Source organism: Oncorhynchus mykiss, chromosome 30, assembly GCF_057628025.1.
Source record: "Oncorhynchus mykiss isolate SJ-2025 chromosome 30, ASM5762802v1, whole genome shotgun sequence".
Classification (NCBI taxonomy): Eukaryota; Metazoa; Chordata; class Actinopteri; order Salmoniformes; family Salmonidae; genus Oncorhynchus; species Oncorhynchus mykiss.
In genome coordinates this window covers 37,036,069-37,054,894 of record NC_143051.1, presented here as the reverse complement: position 1 = coordinate 37,054,894, position 18,826 = coordinate 37,036,069, and the positions used below count along the sequence as shown (strand labels likewise).

Below are 18,826 nucleotides of genomic sequence, written 5' to 3'. Positions count from 1 at the left end.
CAGGGTAATAAATTGCAATGTCTGTACTGTGAGACGCCCAAGACAGCGCTACAGGGAGACAGAACGGACAGCTGATCGTCCTCGCAGTGGCAGACCACATGTAACAATACCTGCACAGGATCGGTACATCCGAACATCATACCTGCGTGACAGGTACAGGATGGCAACAACAACTGCCCAAGTTATACCAGGAACGCACAATCCCTCCATCAGTGCTCAGACTGTCTGCAATAGGCTGAGAGAAGCTGGACTGAGGGCTTGTCGGCCTGTTGTAAGGCAGGTTCTCACCAGACATCACCGGCAACAACGTCACCTATGGGCACAAACCCACCGTCGCTGGACCAGACAGGACTGGCAAAAAAATGCTCTTCACTGACAAGTCTCAGTTTTGTCTCACCAGGGGTGATGGTCAGATTTCGCTTTTATCGTCGAAGGAATGAGCGTTACACCGAGGCCTGTACTCTGGAGCGGGATCAATTTGGAGGGTCTGTCATGGTCTGGGGCGGTGTGTCGCATCATCAGACTGAGCTTGTTGTCATTGCAGGCAATCTCAACGCTGCGCATTACAGGGAAGACATCGTCCTCCCTCAAGTGGTACCCTTCCTGCAGGCTCATCCTGACATGACCCTCCAGCATGACAATGCCACCAGCCATACTGCTCGTTCTGTGCGTGATTTCCTGCAAGACAGGAATGTCAGTGTTCTGCCATGGCCAGCGAAGAGCCCGGATCTCAATCCCATTGAGCACGTCTGGGACCTGTTGGATCGGGGGCTAGGCTTTTCATACCTACAGGGGTCATAAAATGATATGACAATCTTAAAACAATTCCATGTTAGCTTAGTAGATATTGCAATCCAAGGGCTTAGACATAGAGGGGTTTTAAACCCCCCAAAATGTGCCTTGTCTATCCTGTAATGTAACTCGACATTACTATGCTTAGCAGTAGGCTAGACATTGTCTCAAAGCAATAAACAGTCACGCATCAATGATCAAATGTTTCTTTTTTATTATAAATCATTCTTACAAAAATTGGCATGTTTCTATTTCATTTACCTCTATAAAAGTAATTTGTTAATTACAAGGTAGGCAGGAGGAAGGCATCAGGACAGCTGGGAGCAAATTAAGTCATTAAAAAAAAATGATATCTTGTCTGTCTGATACAGCCAAGTACTGATAAATAATTCCATAGAAGTGGTCATGCAGGTGCGTTGTCAGCCATCACCACAGTTTAATATCCGACAGAAGAGTGGTCAAGAATGAATGAAAGCGGTGCCAAATCTCCAGTGTACGTCCAGTTGAACGAGAGCCCTGTATGGTGCTCCTCTTCTGACCGACAGTTCAAAATATCAGTTTGTTACCATGAGCTCAAAATAAAAAAAAATTTTGAAAAAAAAAAATCCCCCCCAAAAAATCTGACAGAACCATCCTGCACATCCAACCACACTGATACAGATGCCATGCATTGATAAACCATAGAATGTCTGGTATCCTATGGTTTTATGGAAGGACATGTTTAAATGGAGAGTTGTTTTACATTTGTACCAGATATGACAGTCAAGAGAATTGGCAGTTTTCCCCAAAACTATCAATGAGTATGCAGATGTGGACAGTGACAAAAAAAAAAACATGGTGAATCTAAAATACACTGTAGCAACAAACGGAAACCCTCGATCTGTTCAAGAGACCCAGCTGCCATCGAAATGCTCACAGCAAATCCAATTCTAGATTGGTATCATCTTGTCTCCATGGTGATTATGAATTAACTGACATGGTAACACAAATGGATTTCTATAATGGTTGCAGTTGCTCTATAGATGAAGATTTTAAAAGCAAAAAGGGATGGTTTTATTCCATGGAAACAAAAAAAAAAAAATATATATATATATATAGGCAACAATGTGAAAATTAACCCTCCTATTATGTTGTAGGTCAATTTGACCCATTTCCACATTTGTGTTGTCTAAAATACTAGTTAACCTCTTCCTCCATGAAAATTACTTTTCCTCATATAGGGTCATGAACCTAACTTCAAAATGTGGACACGCTGATATGTTGTGGAATGTGTGTAGATTTTGTATACAAACATGCTGTTGTGGGTCATTTTGACCCAGAGGCTTTCATTGTGTATAGATATTTGCACAGGTCCAAAATAAATGAGGTGTCTTTGATGTATTCTGTTTTGACTGGTTCTGGTTGCACTTTTAGAATTCTGTTTGGGTGGAAAGGAGTTTCCCCAAGCTTCTCCTTCTCAGTGCGAGAGCAGCAGATCGCCGACACAGACAGTCATACATATGAGCTCCAAAAGATTTGTCATTGAAGCCTCATCACAAACTTTGGACTGTGACAGTGAAATAGAAGAGGCTTCAGAGACAGGACAATGCTATTGATCCAGATTTGTGAATATTTCTCTGGTGAAGAGGATTCAGGAGGTGGAGTCTGCCATACCATCCCCTCCATCCGATGAGAGAGAGAGAGCATCATGCAACAGTCATCATCCAGAGAAGAGAGGACATGGACATCTAAAGATGGTTATATTAGAATGGTCACAACAGCGAAGTCAAGGTAGACTGTCAGCTCAAAATTGTTCCAGGGCCCCGGCAAAGACAGTAAAACCAGCACCATTTGTGTAGAATGCAATAAATCCAGTTGAAGTCGGAATTTTACATACACTTAGGTTGGAGTCATTAAAACTAGTTTTTCAACCACTCCACAAATTTCTTGTTAACAAACTATAGTTTTGGCAAGTCGGTTAGGACATCAACTTTGTGCATGACACGCCACTTTTCCAACAATTTTTTACAGACAGATTATTTCACTGTATCACAATTCCAGAGGCTCAGAAGTTTACATACACCAAGTTGACTGCCTTTAAATAGCTTGGACAATTCCATAAAATTATGTCATGGCTTTAGAAGCGTCTGATAGGCTAATTGACATCATTTGAGTCAATTGGAGGTGTACCTGTGGATGTATTTCAAGGCCTACCGTCAAACTCAGTGCCTCTTTGCTTGACATCATGGGAAAATCAAAAGAAATCAGCCAAGACCTCAGAAAATAAATTGTAGACCTCCACAAGTCTGGTTCATACTTAATTTCATACATAATTTCCAAACGCCTGAAGGTACCACGCTCATCTGTACAAACAATAATTGTATGCAAGTATTAACACCATGGGACTACGCAGCCGTCATACCGCTCAGGAAGGAGACGCGTCTTGTCTCCTAGAGATTAACGCACTTTGGTGCGAGAAGTGAAAATCAATCCCGGAACAACAGCAAAAGGACCTTGTGAAGATTCTGGAGGACACAGGTACTTTTGTATCTATATCCACAGTAAAATGAGTCCTATATCAACATAACCTGAAAGGCCGCTCAGCAAGGAAGAAGCTACTGCTCCAAAACTGCCATAAAAAAGCCCAACTACGGTTTGAACTGCACATGGGGACAAAGATTGTACTTTTTGGAGAAATGTCCTCCGGTCTGATGAAACAAAAATAGAACTGTTAGGCCATAATGACTCGTTATGTTTGGAGGAAAAAGGGGGAGGCTTGCAAGCCGAAAAACGCCACCCCAACCATGAAGCAAGGGGGTGGCAGCATCATGTTGTGGGGGTGCTTTGCTGCAGGAGGGACTGATGCACTTCACAAAATAGATGGCATCATGAGGAGAGAAAATGATGTGGATATATTGAAGTAACACCTCAAGACATCAGTCAGGAAGGTAAAGCTTGGTCGCAAATGGGTCTTCCAAATGGACAATGACCCCAAGCATACTTCCAAAGTTGTGGCAAAATGGCTAAAGGACAACAAAGTCAAGGTATTGGATTGGCCATCACAAAGCGCTGACCTCAATCCCATAGAAAATGTGTGGGCAGAACTGAAAAAGCGTGTGCGAGCAAGGAGGCCAACAAACCTGACTCAGGTACACCAGCTCTGTCAGGAGGAATGGGCCAAAATTCACCCAACTTATTGTGGGAAGCTTGTGGAAGGCTATCTGAAATGTTTGACCAAAGTTAATTTAAAGGCAATGCTACCAAATACTAATTGAGTGTATTTAAACTTCTGACCCACTGGGAATGGGATGAAAGAAATAAAAGCTCAAATAAATCACTCTATTATTCTGACCTTTCACATTCTTAAAATAATTTGGTGATCCTAACTGACCTAAGATAGGGAATTTTTATGAGGAATAAATGTCAGGAATTGTTTAAAACTGAGTTTAAATGTATTTGGCTGAGGTGTATGTAAACTTCCGGCTTCAACTGTACATCTGCAGAAAGCACACACGTGCATTGTGTCAACATGTGGGATAATTCTGACCAATAGGGTCAAATCACACCTAAGTGTTACTGGGAAATACAAAAAAAATATGCCTTCTTGGGGAAACAGAAAATGCTGGTTTGTGACAAATATATTTAACAAATAGTTCAATGTAGTTTTTGAAATCAAATGTTCTTGTATTTCTTCTTCATGAAAGGTCTGACAAGACAAACGTTTTGGCTGTTTTTACTTGATTCTTTGACTGTCGAGTGTGTTTACACTGTGCGGGTCAATCTGACCCATACCACAATGGACTTATTTTTTCCCCCCAGCAAAAGCACAAGGGTTAAAGAAATGTATATACATTTCTTTTTTTGCTCATCAACTATTCCTTCAGCCATGAAATCCTGTTATTTTCCCCTGTCATTTCATACTATACACAGTCTGGTTTTTCTCACATATGAAAATAAATATACATGTTTATGTACAGAAATGTTAATGTCTCTGGTTTCGCCCGTGAAGTCAATGTGCAAGGCTGGGGACTTTCGCTCTTGAGATAATAACAAGTTCGTTCAGACAATTCTAGATAGAAAAAGGCTTGATACAAAGATGCTTGACTGAACTTCAAAAAAGGGGACCAGATGCAGGCCAACGTTTTTCAGAATCATTGAGATGCATGTCTAGTGCCAAGAGATCCAAGGCTTGCTGTAAGTCAACATCAAAATACAACGTAAATCTCTCTTGGCCAATATCAAGTCATACAAGTTCATTCCAAAACTTCTCGAGTACATTGCCAGAAAGAAAATAAAAAATGAAAAAAACAACAATATATTGACAATATACCAGCTTTGAAACTGTACTAAATCTAACTGTACTGTAGTATTAAGTGTTATGCTGATAATATCACATATGAACATTGTGAAAATGACAAGAGTAGATGGGCCAGGCCCACCAATGACACAATATCAACTCATTGGCCATGTATACACCTAGTGGACACTGACCTCCATTGATTGTTTCCTGATATGGAAGATGAAAACAACAACATCAAAATGTAAAAAAAAAAAAAAGTCTACAACGACCTCAATGAGAAATGACGCAGATACGACGAAGGGGATAGAAAAAAAAACAGATAGTTGAGCTTAGGCTCACAGCTGATACACTATGGGCCGGTTTCTCGGGAGCCAGATGCAGCCTAGTTCTGAACAAAAATGCACTTTCAATGGACACCTTCAGTCACCTTCACGATAAAAAAAGGCCACTCAAGCACACTTACGCACCTTCAAGTCTTCAGACATTCAAGTACCTGTTTGAGTGAACTAGCAGGGCTCTTTGTGTGGTACAAAGACTAAAGCCTGTTCACAATGGGATTTCCCTATAAAGCCATGAGCTTCCACATCTCAAAGCTATTTCCTTGAAATGTATCAATTAAAAGGATGTATGGAGGTTTTTCACATCTGACCACAATACAAAACAACGTGTCAGACCAAATGTAGTTGAGCTGGGATGAGTCTATTGTGAGCACACCAGCATCACAGGAAAACTAGGAGCAACAGAAATGATGAACAAAGAGGGTAATGAAGAACATTACAATGACAAGGCTAGGTGAAGTGGGGCTGGTTGTCTTTTCACTGTACGCCTAGAGCCAAAGGGTCATGGTTGTGGGTCACCGCATCCAGAGCAGAGTCAGACATGATGGGAAATATAGAGACAGACGGTTTCAGCACGGGCTGCTCCCCAGGGAAACCAACACTTCAAATGAAATGTCTTTCTCTAATTAAACACAAAACATATGTCCTCTGACAAATGGTGTCGGAAATGCCTGTGTCTATCGAATGGCTTTGAGGCTTGTATTTCACCAACACCATTATGATGAGGGCATCTAGGAAGAACAACTAATATTACAGAGGGCATTTCGACCAGATAGCATGTTCTCCGGCTTTCGATATCGATTTACGGAAAATATGTGCAATAAGCAATTTTAAAAAAGGCAGCCCTAATGTGAATTTCGGGGACGTGGCACAACAGACGAGTCACTGAAATCTGTAACACCCCTGTGGAAATGAAGCAGGGTCTAAATTTAGCATGCACTCCTGCCACGGGATTGCGCAAACAATAAAGGGGAAATAAAATGGGTGAAAAGGGTTTGGTTCAGAAGGCAGTGTTCTGCTCCATTTCATCCAGGAATGTTCATGTTGCTCATTCCGACAGAGGGAAAGTGCTCCGCTTGGGCTTATGGTGGGGATGAGCCCTACATTCAACCTCTGTACACACACACTGGTAACGGCGCTTCCGAGGGGAAAGACGAGGAGAAAAGTGAAACTGCTTTTGAGAGTTGAGAGTTTTGAAGGAAAAAAGGGTACATTTAAAATGTGACATGCTTCTGGCTTATCGTTGTGATAAATCAGAAATAAAAATCTAACTATCAGAAAATCAAAGACTGAGCATAGTGTTTCTGTGGGTTTTGCGAGTGCCTCATGGCAATATGAGTGGCACCATTTGAAAATGGGGGGGGAAAGCTTTGACTCAACTTTTCTCAACCTTCACTACCAAATGTTGAATTTAATTTAATCAGGGGACAGTTTAGGAAGATAAGACCCCAAGGCTTCAAACCAGTGTACGTATGGGAGGGAAGTATGGTTAGGAAAGTAATGGAGGAACATGGTTTCCTAGGGTCCAGAGCAGGGGCTGGTGGTGAGTGTCTCAGTGGTCCTGATGCAGACATAGGGAGGTCATGAAGGAGTCAAGGTGGGGTTGCATTGACTCTAGGTTACCAGCCCGGGGCGGATCTGATCTGAGGTTGGGTTGCCATGTTGGACACCTCCCTTCCTCTACCATCCTGCACATGTGCAGAGAGTCGCAGGAAAGTCTGTCGTAATTCGCTCCTTCGTGGCATTCATCCAAAAAAAATATTCTATCCAAGAGTCTCGTCAGTAGTGTCTGTGTGTGTTTATGTGAACGTACTACAGATCTGTATATTCTGTGTGTGTATACGCATAGTTCTCCAGACACCATTTCGCTCGTCAAGTCCTGGCGCTGCTGTAGTCATTGGCAATGTGCTGAGTGGAAGACAGAGCTGTAGCGCCGCCTTAGATTGGGCTCCTGTTGGCTGACTGTCCTACTGCCACTGTCGTGGTCCTCCTTCGGCTGCCGCCTCCCCCGGCCTCTCTGGCAGGGGGTGCACATCCTGTCAGAGCCTCTCGATGTCCCTGTATTTCTTGCGCAGGATGGAGACCTGGTCCTTGAACAGCACCGGGTCCAGCCTCATTTGGGAGTGGACCAGGGGCATGCCGCCAAACCAGTTGGCGAACTTGTTCATGCACGTCTGCCGCTGGGCGAAGTGGTCCGGGTCGGCCCAGCGCGAAGCCCGCGACGACTGCACGGCGGGAGGAGAGAGAAAAAGGGAAGATATTGTTAGATCACAGCAGCATGTCATGACACTAAATAAGGTCAGGGTTTCTCAAAATGGTGGGGACTAGAGCTGGGCGATATAGACAAAAATACATAGTGATAAATTGACATTTTTTGCAATAACAATAAATCAGCTGGGTAATACGGAGAAAAAGTAATATTGCCATAAATATAACTATTTCGCTCGATATCAACAATATATATATATTTTTATGGAAAGTTACTGTACATTAGCGGCGGGGGTCTAGACAATTATTTTCCAGTGCCAAGTAAGACAACTGAGATTAACTGAATAAAAAAAGAGAGCCAATTCAACTAACATATCCAAGAAAAGCATGAGTGATATTTTGATGTGCAACCTGTCAAAATAGGACGCAGAATTATCTGATTTCATTCGGGCTTTTCAGTTACGAAGGACATCTGCATCTTTATAGTGACTGCGTGTTTTGATACACCATCCAAAATCTAATTAATAACGTCACCATGCTCAAATAGATATTCAATGTCTGCTTTAAAAAAATGGTTTTCCACATCGACCAATAGGTGCCCGTTTTTTTGCGAGGCACTGGAAAACCTCACTAGTCTTTGTGGTCGCTACAGATAATTGTATGTTTGGGGTACAGAGACAAGGTAGTCATTAAAAAAATCATGTTAAACACTATTATTGCACAGAGGGAGGCCATGCAAGTTGAGACTTGTTAAGCACATTTTTTTACTCCCGATTTCCTCCTTAAGGAACTGTATACACTCACAGAAAGCTGGGACTCATCTCGGTAACGAAAACAGGAGTTTCTTTGAAAACAATCATTTTTGAACAAGGGTCACATTCTTGTGCTGCTTTCCCTTTTCTAAACAGGAGACAGGTTTCTAGCCCAAGGGCGGGCATTTTCTTGCTCCCCACGTCACCGCGAATCTCTAACTGTTTGAAAATCACTGTTTTTAAATAAGTTTTCATTTTCGACGTCATCAGGTGACACTTTTTCCACATATGTTAACACTGGTATTGTGCTTTCAAATTTGGTTGAAAAGTGGTGGAGGTGCCCTTTAACTTCCACTAACCAAACCATCAGCACGAGCTTGCTATAATGAAAATCGAATTCAACAAACGGCAATAATGTTTTCAATTCGACTTTTGCTTCAAAAGCAGCTCAAACATCATGTAAGCATGAACTTCATAGGCACTGTCATAGGATGCCACCTTTCAAACAAGTCATTTGTCAAATTTCTGCCCTGCTAGAGCTGCCCCGGTCAACTGTAAGTGCTGTTATTGTGAAGTGGAAACGTGTAGGAGCAACAGCGGCTCAGCCGCGACGTGGTAGGCCACACAAGCACACATGGAAAGCCTTCCCAGAAGAGTGGAGGCTGTTATAGCACCAGAGGGGGGAACATCTCCGTATTAATGCCCATGATTTTGGAAGCAGATGTATATACCCACCAGACAAGCTTCTGGGAGAGCACTATGGTTGATTACTAATCATGTTGGTAACAAGTTTAAAATAGCAATACGGCACCTTGGGGGTTTGTGGTATATATATATATATATATATATATATATATATATATATATATATATATATATATATATATATATATATATATATATATATATATATATATATATATATATATATATATATATATATATATATATATATATATATATATATATATATATATCATGGCTAACTGCTATATCCAGGCACTCCGCATTGTGTCGTGCTTAAGAACAGCTCTTAGCCGTGGTATATTGGCCATATACCACACCCCCTCGGGCCTTATTGCTATTTTAAACTGGTTACCAACATGATTAGTAATCAACCATCGTGCTCTCCGTAATATATATATACACACACACACACACACACACACACACACACCTGTCCCATCATGGTCTCTTTGTACTGCTTCTTCTGGGTGACCTTGATGGGCGGCAGCTTGGTGACGGCGGACACCAGGAAGTTCATGAGGATGTCCTCACAGTTGGCCAGCTGGTCCACCATGCCCTTCAGGCTGGCAGGCAGGAAGTTTGTGTAAAGGAAGTGGTAATATCTGAGGAGGAAGAAAACATTAGTGAACAGGAAGTGGTAATATCTGGAGGGGGAGAAGAAGAAGAGTCGAGAGGGTGATTTGGAAGTGTTTGGAAAGATCTGTGATGGCGTACTCAAGATCGAATTCGGATTGATTTCTTTGAGTTAATTAATCAACGCTAATCAACCATTTTATAGACATGAATTTAGTCTTTGTTGAACAACTGTATGAAAAAGACAATGTAATGAGGGTTGGGATAAGACCCATCATGCTCCACTCAACATGACTGACGTATGTAGCCTCAGGCTACTTCCTACAGTAGTGTTCAGTAGAAGCTGATGTCACTTTCAATTGTGTTCGATACCTTTCCATTCATTCCATTTCAGCCATTACAATGAGCCCATCCTCCAAAGTCTTCCTCCACTAGTAGCCAGTGCTTTGACTTGAGCAGGAGCTCACTGGACCCGAGAACTGGCACCTCAAATTCTCTACCGCTTGACTTCCTTTACCCCTTATAGAATATTAGCTCCAAGGTATTGTGAAGTTCCTGCACCGAAATACAAACAGTACCGGCATCCAAAATAAGTACTGGCACCTACAGTGCCTTGCAAAAGTATTCACCCCTTTGCAGTTTTTCCTATTTTGTTGCATTACAACCTGTAATTGAAGCAGATTTTAATTTGGATTTCATGTAATGGACACAAAATAGTCCAAATTGGTGAAATGAAAAAAATACCTTGTTTAAAAAAAATTGAATAAATAACAGAAAAGTTATATGAAGATAAGATCTGGTCCAACCAATTACCTCCAGAAGTCACATAATTGGTTAAATAATGTCCATCTGTGTGCAATCTAAACACATGATCTCAGTATATATACACACACCTGTTCCGAAAGGCCCCAGAGTCTGCAACACCAAGCAAGCGGCACCATGAAGACCAAGGCGCTCTCCAAAAAGGTCAGGGCCAAAGTTGTGGAGAAGTACAGATCAGGGTTGGGTTATATATATTTTTTTAAAGATCAGAAACTTTGAACATCCCACGGAGCACCATTAAATCCATTATTAAAAAATTGAAAGAATATGGCATCACAAACCTGCCAAGAGAGGGCCGCCCACCAAAACTCATGGACCAGACAGGAGGGCATTAATCAGAGAGGCAACGAAGATAACCCTGAAGGAGCTGCAAAGCTCCACAGCAGAGATCGGAGTATCTGCCCATGGAACCACTAAGCTGTACACTCCACAGAGCTGGGCTTTACGGAAGAGTGGCCAGAAAAAAAGCCATTGCTTAAACAAGAAAAAAAATAAGCAAACAAGTTCAGTGCTTGCCAAAAGGCATGTGGGAGACTCCCCAAACATATGGAAGAAGGAATTCTGGTCAGATTAGACAAAAATTGAGCTTTTTGGCCATCAAGGAAAATACTATGTCTGGCGCAAACCCAACACCTCTCATCACCCCGAGAACACCACCCTCACAGTGAAGCATGGTGGTGGCAGCATCATACTGTGGGGATGTTTTTCCATCGGCAGGGGCTGGGAAACTGGTTTGAAGGAATGATGGATGGCGCTAAATACGTGGAAATTCTTGACGGAAACCGTTTGTCTTCCAGAGACTCGAGACTGGGACGGAGGTTCACCTTCCAGCAGAACAATGACCCTATGCATACTGCTAAAGCAACACTCGAGTGGTTTAAGGGGAAACATTTAAATGTCTTGGAATGGCCTAGTCAACGCCCAGACCCATTGCCCATTGTCTTGAAGAATGGGCAAAACTCTCAGTGGCTAGATGTGCCAAGCTTATAGAGGCATACCCCAAGAGACTTGCAGCTGTAATTGCTGTACAAAGTATTGACTTTGGGGGGGGGGGGGGGGGGGGGTGAATAGTTATGCACGCTTAAGTTATTTCTTGTTTCTTTCACCCCCAAAAATATTTTGCGTCTTCAAAGTGGTAGGCATGTTGTGTAAATCAAATGATACAAACCCCCCAAAAATACATTTTAATTCCAGGTTGTAAGGTAACAAAGGAAAATGCCACGGTGGGTGAATACCCTCCCTCGCAAGCCACTGTATTTCAGTCCAAGTCAACCACTGCTGGTAGTGTTGTACTGTATATTAGGGTGAATTTGGCCCTCGACACTGATCTTGCGTAAGTTTTGCATTTCCCTACTAATGGTTAAGCTAAAGATTTGGGGAGGGGAAGCTTATCCTAGATCTATACCTAAGGGAACATTCACCCCAGAGCTTGTACTGTAGCTTTCTGTACCTGTGGTAGATGGCAGCTCCGGTCAGCACCATGGAGTAGTCGTTGGTCCACTTGGAAGTGTAGCCCCAGCGCTCCTTGTTACTGTCCCAGAAGTGGCTCCGGGCCGGGTAGCCCACCAACCTCTCTGGAAAGCTCTGCCACACCGTGAAGGCAAAGTCCACCTGAGGAGGAAGACAAAGCGTCAGGTTATTAAAGGGATACTTTGGGATTTTGGCAATGAGACCCTGTATCTACTTCCCCAGAGTCAGATGAACTTGTGGATACCATTTTAATGTCTGTGTTCAGTGTGAAAGAAGTTAGTGGGGGATTCACACGTCAATGCTAACTAGCGTTAGCACAATGACTTGCTAGCAGATACCATAGACTTCAAGTCATTCTAGTTAGCAACAAACTGCACGCAGACACATAAGAATGGTATCCACGAGTTCATCGGACTCTGGGAAAGTAGATAAAGCGCCTTATTGCCAGAATCCTGACGTATCCCTTCAACACACATACATAATGAATGCACATTCTCTCCATGTGCATAGGCATAGACAGATGCACCCCCTCTCGAGTGCCCCGCACACAATTACAACTCATAACACACAGACATTACAAAAAAAGTGTTTTCAAAAGCCCCCTGCAGTTGGCTGACCTCTCGCTGGTTGATCAAAGCATTTAAACAAATAATTAGAGAAAACATCAGACGGAGTCTGGCTGGTTCCAGCAGCTGCCAGAAGAACCAGAGGCTGCGTCCCAAATGGCACCCTACTCCCAATATAGTGCACTACTTTTGTCATCAAAAGTAGTGCTCCATGTCAGGAATAGGGTGCCATTTTGGACGAATAGAGTGCCTCCACCAGAGACTAAATTAAGAGTGTGTAATAACGCAACCACATGGTCGCCACAAAAACAGCCTTCATGGGCTCCCACTCAAAACCTTGTCTCGGCAACATCTGTGTTCTCATGGTGTTATGCCAAACTGTGCTCGAGGAATGAAGAGAAAAGCCACCCTAGGAAGGAGAAATTAAACAGCACATCCATTTAAAAAGCCACAATGGCGAGTTCCTCAATTTGCAGGGGATCACAACTCGATTAGAGATGACAATCAGACAGAGAGCGATGTAGAGGAAGATGGGGAGAGCAAGAAGTTGTAAAAAAAAAAGCATAAGGGGTGGGAGGGACAGAAGGATAGAGAAAGAGCGCAAAAGAGAAACTGCTAGAGATAAAAAATGAGTACTACAGTATATAACAGTGGGAGGAAGAGAAAGTTGCATGTGGGACAAAAGTGACACAGAGCGAAGCAGTGAGAGAGGGAGGCTTGGAGCGCTCTATACTTTCATTCGCTCGCTCTCCCTACTGCTGTACTCTCATAGGGCCAGCCAGCCTTGGTCCCTGGCAGGCGTGTATTGCTGCCGGAGCGCGGTGCAGTGGTGCTCCGTCTCTGTAGCGTGGACGCTACACAAAACAATGAAACGCCTACTCACAATAAAGCGGTCCTCGCAAACAGTGCAATTATCAGATATAAAAAAATAAAAAAAATATTGTTGTTTGTTCCTGAACTGGCCGGATGGCAGTGCTAGCCTTCAGCACCACTTAACTTCTCTAACATCATTGCGCGATCCTGGCGCGGTCCATTCAGCGCCACTTAAAATGATGTCTCATCAAGATCCGTTTCCTGTAATACTGAACACTTATTATTGTTTCAAATAGAAAATGATCATGTCTCACAATGGCGCTCGTTTAGTAAAGTGGGATCTAAGCTGAATCAATGTCTTACAAGATCGCATAATGATTAATGTGCTTGTTACATAACAGAACCTAATATAATAGCATAGCAGGACTATAAGGTTACTGTTACACCCCAAACACCTCATCTCTAATTATATGTTAGGATGGTTAGCTGAAGCAGAATAGTCTTTTCTTTAAATCAAGCAACAAAACTCAACAGCGAGGGCAGGATTTATGCTTTGGTTGAAACAGAATACAAGAAAGGCTAATAGTTTGTTAGCACCATCTACTCTAATTCACTCACCAAACAGTAATTCATAAAACTGATTAAGTTTGGACGTTTCACCGGTAAAAAAAAAAAAACGTGAAGAAATACCATTGCCTATTTTGATTAAGTAGCCTGCTATGCCTAACTTGATGTTTGAAGGTGTTAAAAATTGAAAATGTGCTTTAGACTGTGTGTGGTCATAGGCAGACTTTGCAATTGGAGGATGCATTTTATGCACATTCTATAAATGATAGGCTATTCAATTGGCTACATCTGTCAAACTTGGAGGAAATTATGTAATTTACATATGTTGTGTGTTGCACTCCCGCACCCCCCAAAAAAATAGCACTATACCACTGGTCCTTGTGCTCACACAGCACCACACAAAGCGCCGAGGGCTCTGGAGTCACGCCAACTGTGACATCATTATCCCTACCAGCAGAACAGAGCTGAGCTGAGCCCAGTCTGGATGGCCGCTACATTGAGAGGGGGGCAAAGAGAAAGCGGGTTGAGAGATGTAGTGGAAAGATACAGAGACCGTCAGGGAAAGAGAGTGTTTGCTGATGACACAACAGCGGTAGGCCTGAGCACTGACAACGATGAGACAGCCTATAGGGAGCAGGTCAGAGACCTGGCAGTGTGGTGCAAGGGCAACAACCTCTCCCTCAATGTGAGCAAGACAAAGGAGCTGATCGTGGACTACAGGAAAAGGCGGGCCGAACAGGCCCCCATTAACATTGACGGGGCTGTAGTGGAGCAGGTCGAGAGTTCCTTGGTGTCTACATCACCAACAAACTATCATGGTCCAAACACTTCAAGACAGTTGTGAAGAGTGCACGACAACACCTACAGCTGCAACATCGAGAGCATCCTGACCGGTTGCATCACTGCCTGGTATGGCATTACAGAGTAGAGGTCGACCGATTAATCGGAATGGCCGATTAATTAGGACCGATTTCAAGTTTTCATAACAATCGGAAATCTGTATTTTTGGGTGCCGATTAAAAAAAAATCTTTATTTAACTAGGCAAGTCAGTTAAGAAACACATTCTTATTTTCAATGACGGCCTAGGAACGGTGGGTTAACTGCCTCGTTCAGGGGCAGAACGACAGATTTTCACCTTGTCAGCTCGGGAGACCCAATCTTGCAACCTGACAGTTAACTAGTCCAACGCAATAATGACCTGCCTCTCTCTAGTTGCACTCCACAAGGAGACTGCCAGTTACGCGAATGCAGTAAGCCAAGGTAAGTTGCTAGCTAGCATTAAACTTATTTATAAAAAACAATCAATAGTTAACTACACATTATCTAGCGTGTCCTGCGTTGCATATAATCTGACTGAGCATACAAGCATACAAGTATCTAAGTATGACTGAGCGGTTTTGCCAGCAGCTCTTCGTTGTGCGGCAAGCATTGCGCTGTTTATGACTTCAAGCCTATCAACTCCCGAGATGAGGCTGGTGTAACCGATGTGAAATGGCTAGCTAGTTAGCGCGCGCTAATAGCGTCTCAAACGTCACTCGCTCTGAGCCTGTGGTTGTTTCCCTTGCTCTGCATGGGTGACACTGCTTCGAGTGTGGCTGTTGTCGATGTGTTCCTGGTTCGAGCCCAGGTAGGAGCGAGGAGAGGGACGGAAGCTATACTGTTACACTGGCAATATTAAAGTGCCTATAAGAACATACAATAGTCAAAGGTTAATGAAATACAAATGGAATGGAGTGAAATAGTCCTAGAATTCCTATAATAACTACAACCTAAAACTTCCACCTGGAAATATTGAAGACACATGTCTTTCATATGTTCTCATGTTCTGAGCAAGGAACTGAAACATTAGCTTTCTTACATAGCACATATTGCACTTTTACACTTTGTTTTTGCATTATTTAAACAAAATTGAACATGTTTCATTATTTACTTGAGGCTAAATTGATTTTATTTATGTATTGTATTAAGTTAAAATAAGTGTTCATTCAGTATTGTTGAAGTTGTCATTATTACAAAAAAAATATTTGTAAAAAAAATGTATATAAAAATAGTCTGATTAATCGGTATTGGCTTCTTTGGTCCTCCAATAATCGGTATTGGCGTTGAAAAATCATAGATCGGTCGACCTCTACTACAGAGGGTAGTGCGTATGACCCAGTACATCCCTGGGGACAAGCTTCCTGCCATCCAGGACCTCCCCAAAAAATTGTCAGAGATTCCAGTCACCCAAGTCATAGACTGTTCTCTCTGCTACCGCACGGCAGGTAAAGAGTCCAAAAGGCTCCATAACAGCTTCTACTCCCAAGCCATAAGACTGCTGAACAATTAATCAAAATGGCCACCTGGAATATTTACATTGACACCCCCCATTTTTTTACATTGCTGCTACTCGCTGTTTATTATCTATGCATAGTCACTTCACCCCTACCTACATGTACAAATTACCTCGACTAACCTGTAGTTACGCACATTGACTCGGTATCGGTACCCCCTGTACACGGTAAGGTTGTATTCGGCGCATGTGACAAATAAAGCTCGATTTGAAGAGAGAGGAGCGAAAGAGAGAAGGGGGATAGACTGGGGAGCTACATGGGGAGAGAGTGGCCACAAAACTTTAAAAAAAATAACAGCATGAGGTAGAGTGAGGTGAGTTTAGAAAAGCAAAGAGTTCAAGGGTAGAAAAGCAGGGGAGAGTACCAGCGCTCTAGAAAGAAAGTAGTACCCCATTCCAACACAGTAGTAGGCAGTATCCTTAGTGATGTGTGGAGGAACACTAACCTCTGTGGTCGAGAGCACCGTATCCTCATCCAGACTGAGCACAGCGTCGGTGACAATGGTCTCGTAGGGCAGGAAGCGACTGCTCATCACCTGCAAAGGGAGACAGAGAGCACACAGGGTCAGCACACTGTCCTCAGTAGTTCAGTTGGTAGAGCATGGCGGTTGCAACACCAGGAAAGAGGGTTTGATTACCGGAACCCCCCGTATGTAAAATGTATGCACGCATGACTAAGTCGCTTTGAATAAAAGCATCTGCTAAATGGCATATATTATTATAACAGCCCAGTGCAAGGGTAGGATGCAAATACAACTGTGGTAGCCATGCTGGTTAAGTGTACCTTGAATTCTAAATCACAGTGTCACCAGCAAAGCACCCCCACACAATCACACCTCCTCCATGCTTCATGGTGGGAACCACACATGTGGAGATCATCCGTTCACCTACTCCGCGGTTGGAAGCAAAGATCTCAAATTTGGAGTCATTATACCAAAGGACAGATTTCCACCGGTCTAATGTCCATTGCTCAAGTTTCTTGGCCCAATCAAGCCTCTTTTTATATATTGGTGTCCTTTAGTAGTGGTTTCTTTGCAGTAATTCAACCATGAATGCCTGATTGACGCAGTCTCCTCTGAACAGTTGATGTTGAGATGTGTCTGTTACTTGAACTCTGTGAAGCATTTATCTGGGCTGCAATTTCTGAGGCTGGTAACTCAAATGAACATATCCTCTGTAACAGAGGTAACTCTGGGTCTTCCTTTCTGTGGCGGTCCTCATGAGAGCCAGTTTCATCATCGAGCTTGATGGTTTTTGCGACTGCACTTGAAAAGTTTGACATTGACTGACCTTCGTGTCTTAAAGTAATGATGGACTGTCATTTCTTTTTGCTTATTTGAGCTGTTCTTGCCATAATATGGACTTGGTCTTTCACCAAATAGGTATATCTTCTGTATACCACCCCTACCTTGTCACAACACAACTGATTGGCTCAAACGCATTAAGGAAAGAAATTCCACAAATTAACAAGGCACACCTGTTTATTTGAAATGCATTCCAGGTGACTACCTCATGAAGCTGGTTGAGAGAATGCCAAGAGTGTGCAAAGCTGTCATCAAGGCAAAGGGTGGCTACTTTTAAGAACCTCAAATATAATCTTAATTTGTTTAACAATGTTTTGGTTACTACTATATGTGTTATTTCATAGTTGTGATGTCATTATTATTCTACAAGGTAGAAAATAGTAAAAATAAAGAAAAACCCTTGAATGGAGTAGGTGTCCAAACTTTTGACTGGTACTGTATATTCACTAGAAATCAAATAACTCCCACACATGCACACAGCCTCACTTTCAGCCAGAGAACTGCACACGCTACACACGCCCCCCCTCCCTCCCATTCAAACACTATGTAATAGCCACCCATTTCCTCGTAACCTTGTCTCGGGAGAAAGACTCGGCCCTGAAGGTCGGGTCATTCCAAGAATCCCTGTTCTTTCCGAAAACGTGCCACTTATATAAAACATTGTGTGTTGGGAGTGTGTGTTTAATGCATAAAGCGTTGGGTAGAGGCGCTAGAGAACAGAGGCTGATGTGTCACAAATACACAGGTGGCCTCTAAACACGTCATACCCACCGACCGCTGCCACAAAGTGCCCTAAACGGAACACGTCTTGGCACCCTAAGCCAAATGACTCAGATCGCTGTGTGCTGTAGAACTGTATGTGGCAGAGAAGTACGACTTAATAACACAACTGACTCAAAATGTCTACAATTCCAAGCCACGTTTTGCCACGTTTTAGTCGCTCAGAGAGGCCCCCCAAAATTATAATCCTTCCCCTCCGTTCCGTTCTTTGCATTCCCACTGACGTGGTGGAAAAAGAGAGCGAAAGAGAGGGGGGGGGGATTGAGGATGAGACTTGTGTTCCCATCACAGATGGTTTGTAACGTTAGAAGTGTGACACGTTCGCCTGGGAGGGCTCGTACACGCTAGGAATGTAAGCTCTTAGAGGAGGAATCAGCCTTTGACACTCCTCAGAGAGCAAGAGAGAGGGAAGGAGATAGAGGGCGAAGGAGAGAAAGAGGGAGAGGAAGAAAGGAGGGGGAGATGGGAAGAGAGAAAGAGGG

General features: G+C 43.0%; 1 protein-coding gene across 1 annotated transcript in view; it reads right to left on the bottom strand.

The window, feature by feature from the left end:
- Positions 1 to 982: 982 nt before the first annotated feature.
- The window catches only part of LOC110487634 (exostosin-1b-like), a 99,322-nt gene continuing 81,478 nt past the window's right edge, over positions 983 to 18,826 (bottom strand). The window contains exons 8-11 of the mRNA XM_036971037.2: positions 16,707 to 16,796; positions 11,962 to 12,122; positions 9,547 to 9,718; positions 983 to 7,634 (exon numbers count right to left, since the gene is read on the bottom strand). Coding sequence (XP_036826932.1) covers positions 7,449 to 7,634; positions 9,547 to 9,718; positions 11,962 to 12,122; positions 16,707 to 16,796 — 609 coding nt within the window. The 3' untranslated portion in view covers positions 983 to 7,448. The remainder of the gene's footprint in view (positions 7,635 to 9,546; positions 9,719 to 11,961; positions 12,123 to 16,706; positions 16,797 to 18,826) is intronic.